The sequence below is a fragment of the Equus przewalskii genome, chromosome 9, assembly GCF_037783145.1.
Source record: "Equus przewalskii isolate Varuska chromosome 9, EquPr2, whole genome shotgun sequence".
Taxonomy (NCBI): Eukaryota; Metazoa; Chordata; class Mammalia; order Perissodactyla; family Equidae; genus Equus; species Equus przewalskii.
The window spans coordinates 19,304,078-19,317,437 of NC_091839.1; the positions used below are offsets into that span (position 1 = coordinate 19,304,078).

The 13,360-nt window shown below is 55.0% G+C and overlaps 1 protein-coding gene across 11 annotated transcripts in view; it reads left to right on the forward strand.

The window, feature by feature from the left end:
- The window catches only part of MYH14 (myosin heavy chain 14), a 101,218-nt gene that overhangs the window by 37,832 nt on the left and 50,026 nt on the right, over window positions 1-13,360 (forward strand). For all 11 annotated transcript variants that reach the window (XM_070558298.1, XM_070558303.1, XM_070558297.1 and 8 more), the window contains 6 exons: window positions 5,772-5,867; window positions 8,250-8,368; window positions 9,749-9,901; window positions 10,994-11,167; window positions 11,423-11,596; window positions 12,953-13,067. In XM_070558298.1, the coding sequence (XP_070414399.1) occupies window positions 5,772-5,867; window positions 8,250-8,368; window positions 9,749-9,901; window positions 10,994-11,167; window positions 11,423-11,596; window positions 12,953-13,067 (831 nt within the window). The remainder of the gene's footprint in view (window positions 1-5,771; window positions 5,868-8,249; window positions 8,369-9,748; window positions 9,902-10,993; window positions 11,168-11,422; window positions 11,597-12,952; window positions 13,068-13,360) is intronic.

The window sequence follows — 13,360 nt, forward strand, 5'->3', positions numbered from 1 at the left end:
CTCTGATGGAAAATTTCAAACACCTATGCAAATATAGAGCAGAGGGTAAGGAACCCCCAGGCACCTGCCGCCAGATCCAGCAATTTCCCCTCGTGGCTTCTTGGCTTCCAGCTCTGACCCGCCCCCCCTAGTTTCTGAGCGTTTTTTTCAAATCCTAGAGAAGCCACGTGGCCGTCCGGCAGGTGGCGCTGGTTTCCCGCCCGCGCGCCTCGTCCCCAGAGCGTCTCCCCACGTGCCCGCCGTGCCCGCGTCCTCCGCTTTTTTGCTTTTGCTGCGGTGGGACGTGCATGGCGTCTCCTTATAGTTTTACTTCGTGTTTCACTTACAAGGAGGGGAGCCAGCCGGTCACCTTGTCACAGCCTCTCCTTTTGACGAAGGAGGAGACAGAGGCCCAGGGAGGTGGGGTGTCTGCCCCGGGACTACCCCCAATGGACCAGGAGGTGGTGGAACCCGGGTCGGACTCCAGAGCCAGCCCGTGATCCATCCATTTCCGGGGAGGCAGGTGGGCACCTCCGTGCATCCCGCCCCCCGGGAAGCCCTGGGCACAGAGCGCTGTGGGTCACTCGAGGCAGGGCCTCCGTCCCCCTCCCGCGCCGGTGCCATAAATGCCGCCCCCGGGGGTGGCGCGGGCGCAGGGACGCGCGCTCCCTCCCACGTGCGGCCTCGCCAGCCCCAGGCCTCCCCCCTGCAGGCCGGGGCCACCATCGGCCACCCGCGATCGGCCGGTCCGGAGTCACCAGCGAGAGCTCACTGCCGAGTCCTCGGGCGTCAGAGTCACCCGGGTGCTGGGCACCCACGCGGGTCCCTCAGCCAAGTGTAAAAGGCCACTTTAAAGGCCACAGGGGGAGCTCGAGCCTGGGCCGGGTCTGAGCTGACGTTAGGGAATGAATGATCGCTCCGTTTGGCAGCGGGGAGGTGCCATTGTGGGTCTCTAAGGAGACGTCCTTACTTATTTATCTTTGGGGAGGCGCCCCGGCTGCGCCTCCGGAACCTGCCAGCGTTTTCGGGGCTCTCAGCTGTCCCTGTCCTCTCGCCCCTGACTCCAGAGGGGCAGAAACAGAAGCCAGTGAGCCCAGCCATCCCACGGCCCAGCAGGGGAAACTGAGGCCCAGCCGGCCACCTGGCTTGCTCAAGGTCACGCAGCAGACTCTTGCCATTCCATGATGAATTCCCCGTTAGTTAACTCTGTGCCATTTATTCAGTAATATATCTATTCATTCGACCCCTGCGAGCACTGGGCTCGACTAACAGTGACCACGATAGAACACGCCCGTGCCCTTGGGGGCGCTCAGACCCAGGGAGCATCAAATCACGCAAAGAGATTGAAGCTGAAGCTGGGAAAGGTGACGGATGGAAGGTGCATGGAGCGGTGACGGTGTGTCGTGGGATCCCCCGCCGGCCGGGGAGGGTCAGCCCTGGAGGAGGCGGCGCTTGCCTGAGCACCGACGGTGGGGCAGGAATGAACCAGGTGTAGCTGGTGCAGAAACGGCATTCGGGCGGAGGGAACTGCCGGGGCAAAGGCCTGGCAAGAAAGAGTGTCACCTATGGAGGGACTGGAAGGAGGCTGCTGCGGCTGGTTGGACTAAGTGAGGGGACCCCGGGGCTGGAGGGGGTGGGAGGGTCGGAGACAGGGTGCCGGAGATCCTGATAGGGGTTCCATTGAATCCCAGAAGTAGTGGGGGTTGTGGAAGGAATTCTTCCCTCGAAACTGGCAAGCTAAGTCTCATTCTTGAAAACGTTTATAGAGGATTTACTCTATGCGCGGTACTTGGTTAGGAGAGGAATAAGGAACAGAGATGTTTTCCACAAGGACCTACGATCTCAGTGGAGGGGGAGAGGAAAAATCAATGTTTCTTACACACCCCGGCGTGCCCAGCAAACTAGACCATATCAACTTAAAAGGCAAATTCGCCTATTTTATCTCAAAGTAAGTTTATTCAGGAACAGCCCAAAGAATTGCAATTCTGGGTGTCCATGCTGTGGTAAACCACAGGCAAATCCAGAGAACAAAGGAAAGGAGCTGTTTTTATAGAGAAAAGGGGGAGGAAAAGAGCTGTTCTAAAGGAAACTCCATTGGGGGAAAGTAACAGTTCAGGGCGGCAACGGGGCATCTCATTGGCTGAGCTGCGGCATATCTCATTGGCTGAGCTGCGGCGTTTCTCATTGGCTGAGCTGCGGCGTTTCTCATTGGCTGAGCTGTGGCATTTCTCATTGGCTGAGCTGCAGTGTTTCTCATTGGCTGAGCTGTGGAGTTTCTCATTGGCTGAGCTGCAGTGTTTCTCATTGGCTGGGCTGTTGCTGGTTGGGGAGAGAAATCTTCCTTTAGTAGTAAAGTAGTTTTGCTTCCTATCGGAGATGCAGCTTCTGTCACTTCCTGTTTGGTGTAATTGACGATGTTTAGTTAAGGTTTCTTTTATTAATTTCCACAACCGAAACCTTTTTTTGTTTTTGAGACAGAATGCATGTATCATAAAATTCACCACTGTAAAGTGTACAATTCAGTAGTTTGTAGTATATTCACAAGGTTCTGCAACCATCACTGCAATCTCACTATCTACTTCCAGAAACCAAGTCTTTTTTTTTTTCTTTGCTGAGGAAGACTGGGCCTGAGCTAACATCCGTGTCCATCTTCCTCTACTTTATACGTGGGACGCCTATGACAGCATGGCTTGCCAAGCGGTGCCATGTCCACACCCGGCATCTGAACCCGTGAACCCCAGGCTGCCAAAGCAGAACATGCGCACTTAAATGCTGTGCCACCGGGCCGGCCCGTGTCAATGCCTGTTTCCTGAGAACATTCTCTGACAAAACCGCAGTACGGTGTGATCACCAGGAAATTAGCAGTGGCACAATTTGTACTGTTATTGAATCCACAGACCATATCATCCCAATAATGTCCTTGATCCCACAAAAAAATGTTTTTCACAGACTGTATGCCACTTTCCCCAATAATATCCTTTAGAGCAAAAACAACAACAACAACAACACTTTTTTACAGTTTCGCGCACACACGCGCATGTCCCCAGGCCAGGATCACACACTGCGTGGAGTCCTCTCTGTCTGTCCGCAGCTGTTCCTCGGTCTGTCTTTATCCGCCGTGACCTAGACGTTTTTGAAGATTACAGATCAGCTGTTTTGTTTCGACGTGGGTGGGTTCCTGGCCCTCCGATTTGATTATGCATTTTTGGCAGGAGTGTCCCAGAAGCGTGGTCCCCGCCTCCACCTTGCACCACCCGCTTTTTTCTAAGTAAACTTGGTGTCAAAGTTGGCATAGACGCCAAAAAGCGAAAAGCGCGCACACAGCCGGAGCGCCCTGCTCGGGGGGGTTTCCGCAGCGGATGCCTCGTATGCCCGGCGCCTACACACCTCGTAGGCCTGTTCCCATCACGAGACACCCGCACCCCGCGTGTACCCAGGATTCTGGCGTCTGACAACTTGGACTTGTTCTGCCTGTTCTTGAGTTGATACAAATAGTCTCCTGCAGAATGTGCAATTTGGCATCTAGATTCTTCCACTGGAGCCTGTGATGGCGAAATTGGTTTGTGCTCAGTGAGTGGCCAGGAAGGGGAGCTTCTGAGGAGCCGGCTCCATGGTATGCTCACTATGAGAAAACTCCTTGAGCTGGATGTCTATGATTTGTGTGCTTTCCTTTTCTTTCTTTCTTTTTTTTTTCCTGAGGAAGATTAGCCCTGAGCTAACATCTGCTGCCAATCCTCCTCTTTTTGCTGAGGAAGACTGGCCCTGAGCTAACATCCGTGCCCATCTTCCTCTACTTTCTATGTGGTATGCCCACTACAGCATGGCTTGACAAGCAGTGCCATGTCTGCACCCGGGATCCGAACCAGAGAACCCTGTGCTGCTGAAGCAGAATGTGCACACTTAACCACTGGGCCACTGGGCCGGCCCCTGTGCACTTTTCTTTGTGCAAACCATGCATACCTATTTGCATTTGAATTTTGTGCTAAAAGAGGAAGGGAAGGAGAAAGCGGTTAAGAATACAGACCCCAGAGTCGGGGACTGCCCGGGTTTGAATCTCAGCCGTGCCCCTTATGAGCTGGATGATCTTGGGCAAGTTCATTACTGGAAGGTGCCTCGGTTTCCCCGCCTGTCCAATGCGGGTTTTACCCGGTTTCCCTTCTGTGAAATGCTTTTGCAGGATGTGCCTCATTGCGTGGTTACGAAGGTTAAAGGAATTCGCTTAGAAGTGTTTGTCACGGGACCCGGCACGGAGCACGCTGTGTCCATTTCAACCCGTAAATCGTAGAATCTGCTCTGGAATGCGCAGCTGACGAGGCCCCGAGGTGTCCGCGCTGACCCAGAGCATCGGCATGAGAGCGGCAGATACGCGCCAACCTGATGTAGGCGTGCTGTGTGGTCCACCCAAATGCTACGTGCGGCTGTGCGGTGGAGACGAGAGGGTTCTGAGACAACGACCAAATCTTGATGAAATTCTGAGCAAAACCAACCACAGTCTTCCCTCCGATTACACAGTGTGCCCTTCGGGAAAGTTCACTGTGTATTAAAACCAAACACGAAACACTTCTGTGTGTATACATACGACAGCTGGGGTTCGTCTCAGATAATTACAGACCATCATTTCTTGGACGTGAATGTCCAGTGGGACGTTCAGAAGTCACAAAGGACATGGGCCATTTTTGTGGTACAGAAGGGGTGTCTGCATCCAGGTCCCCACCTGCCCAGTCGCTGTAACATCCAGAAACACCCCACACATTGAGGCGTGGCCCCCATCTTTATGCCAACCAAACCCTACAAATTCCTGAGACATACTCTAGAGGGCGGTATTGCCCGCTTACGACGAGATTTCTAGCTGTTATCTAGCCCCTCCTTATTCGCGGTTTCTGCATTCGCGAATTCGCTGACCCACTAAATTTATCCGCAGCCCCCAAACCAATCCGCCGGATGCTTTTGTGCTCTTTGCCGTCACTCCTACAGGGGTGAGAAACTTGATTTGCCCAGTGCATGGTTGCTGAGGTCCAATAGGCTCTGCCTTGTTGTTTTAGCTCATACTGTAAATCAGTGTCCTTTTCGTGGTCCATTGAGTGCCACCTTTTCTGCGTTTTTGTGTTTTTGGTTGGAGATTTCACTATCTAAAATGCTCCCCCTAATGCCGTCTGGTATTTCTTAGTGCAGGAAGACTGTGATGCGCCTTATGGAGAAAACACGTGTTAGATGAGTTTGCTGTCTTTAAACACATACACACATAAAACAAGGTGACGTGTTGACCAGTTGATGAAAAAGTCGTGACCAGAGGCTCACAGCAACCAGACGCCGTATTTCCTCCCATTAACGTTCCTTCCCAGTCGCTAATTCAGCGTTCGCGGCAACTGTATAGCGTGTTAACTACCGCGAATAACGAGAATCGACTGTACTTTCTCTTCTCTGCCATTTTTTACATAGATAGGGGTATACCAAATACGCCGTCCTGCCTCTCACATTTTTGAGTGGATATTTTAGAAATCTTTCCATATCACTAAAGACTCGTTCATTTCCCTAAGTCCTGTGAAATCTTCTATGCATCGCTTTCTAAAACGAACGACGTAAGCAGACACTGAATGGTGGCAGAGCAAACCGCGGATACGAAATACAGAATTCGTTTGTCCGCTCGTATGCTTTAAGTCCTGCCCCAGTGTCCCAGGTGGATTTTAGGCTGAGGGGTGGGGGTGTCATTTGACGTGGGGTTTTAGAGCTGCATTTTTAGGGGGCCTCGGGCTCCGGAGCCGCCCGTGACCTTTCTCTCTGCTGCCCCGTAGCCATGCTGCGGATGGTGTCGGCCGTCCTTCAGTTCGGCAACATCGTCCTGAAGAGGGAACGGAACCACGATCAAGCGTCCATGCCGGACAACACAGGTACCACCCGCCCAGCCGCCTTCCCGGCCCCGCGAACGGAGCATCCTCCTCTCCAACGGGCCCGCCTCCCACCCACCCGGGCCCTCTGATTCCCTGCGCTTTGCTGAATCTTGCCCAAAATAACACCTTCTGCTCTTTTCCTGCCTGTAAAAAGCGTGATCTTTGCTGAAAATTTGAACACCACCCGCGTACCAAAGAGGAGACAGCAGGGCCCCCGTCAGCCCAGCCGTTAGAGACCCCGTCAGGCTGGGGCGTGCCTCCTCCTGGCTTCTGCTCTCTGCATAAATATACTTTTTTTTTTTTTTTTTGCTTTTCAAAGCAGAATTATAGTCAATATCTCTTTTTTTTGTCAACATGAAAATGGCTCTGCTTCTTTATTATTATGAAATAAGACAAACTGGATGGGGAAAAATCTGGCAAAACGGGAAACCAGAAAGGCAGAGAAATTACCTGTAGTCACATCCCTGACACGTTCTTGCCGCTCCCGTGTTGGGGATTTCTCTCTGGGCTTCATTCCGCGGCTGTGTCAGCGTGGAAATGATTGTCACCGGAATGGAACTGCGCTTCATGCCCCATTCCCCTCAGTCCGGGGCTGTCTTCACACCCAGCAGGTGTGCTGTGCACGCTCACTTATTTGTTTGATTTGCCAAATCGGGGTCCGACCTTATAAACTGTTTTGAAATCTGCTTTTTACCCTTAATGCATCGGAGCCAACTTTGCAAGGTTATTAACTAGAACTCCGCTGGGTTGACCCGTGTGTCAGTGTAATTCATCTCCTTTGAAACCCTGTGTATTTTGTTTTCCAAATTTGCAAACGTTCATCGGAGAAGCAGGCCACAGCCTTCACGAGCTGGCAAAGTACATGCCAAAGGCCGAGATCTTTATAAGTCGCCCTGTTACTGGCTGCGTAGTACTCCATTGCACCTTATATGTTGTTTTTTCAAGTCACTTCTTTTAGTTCTTAAATACTTTCCGTATAACGCAAGGTCGCCATGGAAGAATTCGAAACTGTAATTGCACCAAAAAAAAAAAATGAAAAGTAGAAATTGAAATCATACATAACCTCACCTCTCAGAAATAATCACTGTTGCCATTTTAGTGTGTTCCTTCTAGGGTTTTTTTCTTTTGCTTTTTTTCTGCTGGAGCGGAGTATCTGTAGTAACTGTTTTCCCATCGTGGAACTGATAGAAGCTTGAAAACGTTTCTTAATTATCATTTTAATTCAGAGCAGAAAAAAGGAACACTCCTGCCCCCACAGCCCCCCCTCCATCTTCTGCAAAAACGTCCATGTGAACATTTTGGCATCCGGGTATTTTTCCATGCGATTTTTTTTTTCCTACAAAAATAGGGAAGAGCAATGAAGTTTTAAATATTTTTTGTGGGTTTTCCACCTCAAAGAACTTTTACTCCAGTAACTTTTTCACCAACACTTTGTTAAGAAATTTTGAAACACACATTTTACTGCACTTGCTTTTTCGCTTATCTTTCCATCCGTCGTCCATCCGTCGCATTTTCTGGTGCATTTCGAGGTCGCAGATGTCGGTGTGGTTCTCACGTACACACTTCAGCCTGGGTGTCATTTACTGGCGTCCAGTGTTTGTTTATAGTTCTGTCTTTGATTTGAAGTGAAAGGTACCAATCGTGAAGTGCATGCATCTGAGTGTATCATGTGATGAGTTTTAGTAATTTTTGGTGACGATGGAACTCATTCAAACGGGTGAACCTTGACTCTAACCACTCCCCAGCTGCTGGACACTCAGGTTGCTTCCTGTTTTCTTCCATCACAAACAAGGCTGTGATGAGCATCCTCATCATCCAGTCTTTGCTCACATTCGGGATTATTTTTGCCAACTTGGGGTCCCAGTAGGAGAATTGCTGGGCCAGAGAATGTACACAGTTTTTTTTTTGTTTTTTTGAGGAAGATTGGTTCTGAGCTAACATCTGCTGCCAATCCTCCTCTTTTTTTTTTTGTTTTTTTTTTTGAGGAAGATTGGCTCTGAGCTAACATCTGCTGCCAATCCTCCTCTTTTTTTTTTTTTTTTTTTGGTGAGGAAGATTGGCCCTGAGCTAACATCTGTGCCCATCTTCCTCTGTTTTTTTATTTGTGGGACGCCACCACAGCATGGCTTGATGAGCAGTATGTAGGTCCAAACCCGGGATCCAAACTGGCAAACCTCGGGCCGCCAAAACGGAGCACACGAACTTAACCACTGTGCCACCGGCCGGCCCCTATACACACTTTTAGGACCTGTGACGCCTCTAGTGGGAAAGGCTGGGCTGGCTTCTGTTCCATCACCAGTTGGGGGGCGGCACCCTCCTCTCCACTCCGCAGCCACCGCCGCTCCCCACTGCTGACCGCATTTTGGTGCCTGTCGCCCGCAGCTGCGCAGAAGCTCTGCCGCCTCCTGGGACTGGGGGTGACGGATTTCTCCCGCGCCCTGCTCACCCCTCGCATCAAGGTCGGCCGCGACTACGTCCAGAAAGCACAGACCAAGGAGCAGGTGGGCGTGGCCAGGGGCGGGCAGGGGCGGGGCTGGGGCGGGGACGGGGCAGGCGTGATGGGCCAGGGGCGGGGCCAGACCAGGCGGGGGCGTGGCTAGGGCAGGCAGGGGCCTGGCTGGGCTGTCAGGGGCGAGGCTGGGGGCGGAGAGAGCCCGGCGCCAGGGGCCTGGGTCCTTAACCAACCGATGCTGTTTTTTTGTCATTCACTCGAGCAACTTTCGCTGAGTGCCTTCTCAGTCCCCAGCCCTGGTCCAGGGGCCAGGAGCAAAAGGCATAATGCAAACCGAGACCACACTCACAGCGAGCCCAGGCTGTGAAGGGCAGCAGATAACAAAAGAAGATAGATAAACAGCGATGCCATCTATGAAGGAGGAGGTTAGAGTGCTCAGAAAAGTCCTCTCTAAGGAGGTGACGTTTAAGTCAAGACCTAGATAGTTCAAGGCAGAGGGAACAGCATGTGCAAAGGCCCTGGGGCTGGAACAAGCTTGGTGAGTTGGGAATATTAAGGAGGTCAGTGAGGCTAGCCAGCTGGGGAGAGGGTGGTAAAAGCTGCAATCAGAGAGGTTGGAAGGGGACAGATCACTCAGGGTCTTAGTGGCCAGAGTAAGGAGGTGAATTTTATTCAGAGTGCAGCAGGAGGCTGGGGAGGGTTTAAGCCAGGGAGCGACTTGATTCAGTTTGTCTCTTATAAAGATGCTCTTGTCTGCTTCATGGAGAATTGAGTCCAAGGGGGCACGGGTGGAAGCAGGGGGATATGAGGAGGCTGCTGTCATAGTCCAGGCAAGCCATGATGGCGGCTCGGACCAGGCTGGTGGTGGTGGGACAGGCTGAGAAGTGAACACAGCCCAGAGGTTTTCAGAATCCAGCGTTTGGGCAGAGGGTTCTGCCTGGCCCCAGGCTGGAAACTCAGGGTGCCAGGATGAAGAAGAGAGGGTGGGGGAAATGAAGACCAGAGATTGGGGGCAGGGTCTTGCTGACCCGGGTTCCACTCTCAGCTGAGGTACTGTTGTTAGGATCCGTTTTACAGATGAAGAAACTGAGGCACAGAGAGGTTTGTTTATATGCCTGAGGTCACACAGCCTCCAGCAGAGCCGGGATTCAAACCCAGGTTGTTGGGCTCCAGAATCCACCCTCTTCACGGTTATGCTGTTGAAATCGGTTCTGGGAGGGGGAAGGATTAATGAACCAATGTGCCCCGAGTGAGCCCTTCACACAGTGCCAGGCACACAGTCGGGCTTCAGTGACTGCTGTTAACGTCATCATTCTTGATGAACCGTGAGGAGGACCCGTCCACACCCGCGGTCTCCTTGCCGGACCCCTGGGACGGGCTTCGGCCGCTGATGTGCAGACCGGGCCCTCACTGTGCGCCCTGCCCGCAGGCGGACTTCGCGCTGGAGGCCCTGGCCAAGGCCACCTACGAGCGCCTCTTCCGCTGGCTGGTCCTGCGCCTCAACCGCGCCCTGGACCGCAGCCCCCGCCAGGGCGCCTCCTTCCTGGGCATCCTGGACATCGCCGGCTTCGAGATCTTCCAGGTCCGCGCGGCGGGCGGGCGCCATCCCTGGGTCCCTGTGCCCCTCTCTCTGGGTCCCTGTGCCCCTCTCTCTGGGTCCCCGTCCCCCTCTCTCTGGGTCCCCGTCCCCCTCTCTCTGGGTCCCCGTCCCCCTCTCCCTGGGTCCCCGTCCCCCTCTCTCTGGGTCCCCGTCCCCCTCTCTCTGGGTCCCTGTCCCCCTCTCTCTGGGTCCCTGTCCCCCTCTCCCTGGGTCCCCGTCCCCCTCTCTCTGGGTCCCCATCCCCCTCTCTCTGGGTCCCTGTCCCCCTCTCTCTGGGTCCCTGTCCCCCTCTCCCTGGGTCCCTGTCCCCCTCTCCCTGGGTCCCTGTCCCCCTCTCCCTGGGTCCCTGTCCCCTTCTCTCTGGGTCCCTGTCCCCCTCTCTCTGGGTCCCTGTCCCCCTCTCCCTGGGTCCCTGTCCCCCTCTCCCTGGGTCCCTGTCCCCTTCTCTCTGGGTCCCCGTCCCCCTCTCTCTGGGTCCCTGTCCCCCTCTCTCTGGGTCCCCGTCCCCCTCTCTCTGGGTCCCCGTCCCCCTCTCTCTGGGTCCCCGTCCCCCTCTCCCTGGGTCCCCGTCCACCTCTCTCTGGGTCCCCGTCCCCCTCTCTCTGGGTCCCCGTCCCCCTCTCTCTGGGTCCCCGTCCCCTCTCTCTGGGTCCCCGTCCCCCTCTCCCTGGGTCCCCGTCCACCTCTCTCTGGGTCCCCGTCCCCCTCTCTCTGGGTCCCCGTCCCCCTCTCTCTGGGTCCCCGTCCCCCTCTCTCTGGGTCCCCGTCCCCCTCTCTCTGGGTCCCTGTCCCTCTCTCTCTGGGTCCCCGTCCCCCTCCCTGGCCCCGTCCCCTCCCTGGCCCCGTCCCCCTCCCTGGTCCCCGTCCCCCTCCCTGGTCCCCGTCCCCCTCCCTGGCCCCGTCCCCTCCCTGGTCCCCGTCCCCCTCCCTGGTCCCCGTCCCCCTCCCTGGCCCCGTCCCCTCCCTGGCCCCGTCCCCCTCCCTGGTCCCCGTCCCCCTCCCTGGCCCCCGTCCCCCTCCCTGGCCCCGTCCCCTCCCTGGCCCCGTCCTCTCTCACGTGCCCGCTCCCCGCAGCTGAACTCGTTCGAGCAGCTGTGCATCAACTACACCAACGAGAAGCTGCAGCAGCTCTTCAACCACACCATGTTCGTGCTGGAGCAGGAGGAGTACCAGCGCGAGGGCATCCCCTGGACCTTCGTCGACTTCGGCCTCGACCTGCAGCCCTGCATCGACCTCATCGAGCGGCCGGTGAGCCCGCTGCTCCCCCCGCCCCGCCTGCCACGGGCCCCGGGACCCTGATCAAGCTCCTCGCCCCACTGGCCGCGGGCCACACCTCAGTTAAATGGGGAAAACGACAAATCAAATTACTAATTACATCTGAAACTGTAATTCTCACCTTTGGTTGCGTCTCCAGGTGTCACTTACAAGAGCTAAAAAGTGGCCGCAACCTAGGTGTCCAATATTTGGGGATCTGACTGACTCTCCCCTCCTGTTCACGGTCAGGCCAACCCCCCTGGACTCCTGGCCCTGCTAGACGAGGAGTGCTGGTTCCCAAAGGCCACGGACAAGTCCTTTGTGGAGAAGGTGGCGCAGGAACAGGGTGGCCACCCCAAGTTCCAGCGGCCGAGGAACCTGCGGGACCAGGCCGACTTCAGCGTCCTGCACTATGCGGGCAAGGTAGGCAGCTGGTGCCAGCCTTGAGGCATGTGGGTGGGAATGGGGACCACTTGGCTGTAGGTGTGGGGAGGGTACAGAGGGAAAGCAGGGGCCACCTGATGTCCACAGGGATGAGACACAGCCAGGGCAGAGGCTAGGAAAGCCCGAGGAAGAGTGCAGACTCTGATGAAGTCAGTAAAGGCTTCCTCAAGGAGGGGATATTTGCAGTAGGTTTTGAGGGATGGATAGGAGTTCACCAGGGGAAGAGTTAGGTGCATTTCACTCACTCACTTGGCAAACACGTGCCTTTGCTATGCTGAGCAAAGCTGGGGACCCAAGTCAGACATGGTTTCTGTCCTCACAAAGTTCCTTATCTGAGAGGGAGACAAATAGACCATTAGGATGTAAGGCTGATAGGGGCTTTAACGGGGCAGCTCAGGGTGGCGTCGAAGTCCAGAGGAGGAATGCCAGGGAAGGTTCACAGCGGAGAGCAAAGCTTGATCTGAAACCAGGGGTCAGCAAACATTTTCTGTAAGGGGCCAGACAGTAAATAGTTACAGCTCGGTGGGCCAGACAGTGTCTGCCACAAATTCTACCCTCGTAGCGTGAAAGAAGCCACAGGTGACCCATAAACGAAGGCTGTATGCCAATAAAACTTTATTTACAAGAAGAGGGCTGGGTTTGCCTTGTGGGCTGGGGTTTGCCAACCCCTGGTCTACAAGACGAGCAGCAGGCAGCCAGCAAAGGACAGGTGCCTGGTGGGAATGGCTCTCCAGGTGGAGGGAACAGCATACGCAAAGGTTGGGAGGCAGGAGACCCGTGCATTCTGTGTTTAGCACTCGGTTCGTTTCCCCGAGATTGTCTAGACTCTCGTGTCCCCAGCCCTGTGCTGGGCTAGGAGTCAGACGTGGGCTCTGGCCTCGGGGAGCCCCTGACTGTCGGGGGGAACACGTGTGGAGAATCATGGTGGTCAAGGTGGTGACTCTGGGGGAGCCTCAGAGCAAAGGCCTGAGTGCTTGGAAGGAACCAGCCGTGTGAAAATCCACGAGAGGGAGGTCCAGGTGGCGGGAATGGTCGGGGTGGAAACTCTGAGGTGGAAATGACCTTGTGTGTTTGAGGAACAGCAAACAGGCCACGTGACTGGAGTAGAAAGGCTCAGGAAGGAAGCGGTGGCGGATGAGGTCGTGGAAAGAGGTGGGCCCGGCAGCAAAGGGAGGGCGCCCTGGTGGTGGAGGGTGCAGTTCCGGATATGGACACAAGGTGGCACCAGCGCTCTCTCGTCGGTGCTGAGCCCCAGAGCGGGGCGTCTCCGAGCTTCTGGGAGGCTCCTTGGGGGGTCTGCAAGTTCATCACCCCCCAATGCCTGACTTCATCCAGGTCGACTACAAGGCCAATGAGTGGCTGATGAAAAACATGGACCCCCTGAATGACAGCGTCGCAACCCTGCTGCACCAGAGCACAGACCGGCTAACCGCGGAGATCTGGAAAGACGGTGAGGACCAGCGTCCCCTGGCCCCGTCCTTGAGCTCTGCGCATCCCCTCTCCCAGCCCACAGTGTGAGCACCTTTGTTTCAGAGGCCGAGTTCTGAACTGAGTTTTCTGCTCAGATGCAGAATTAATGCAGGCAGGCCCGACACTCCATCATAGTGTTTCCACTTCCTGATTGATTGATCGGTTGGTGCCTCAGGCCAGCATCACACTCAGTGATAAAACATTTCCCCCTTTGGGGGCTGTCCTGGTGGCACAGCGGTTAAGTGTGCACATTCCGCTTTGGCGGCCTGGGGT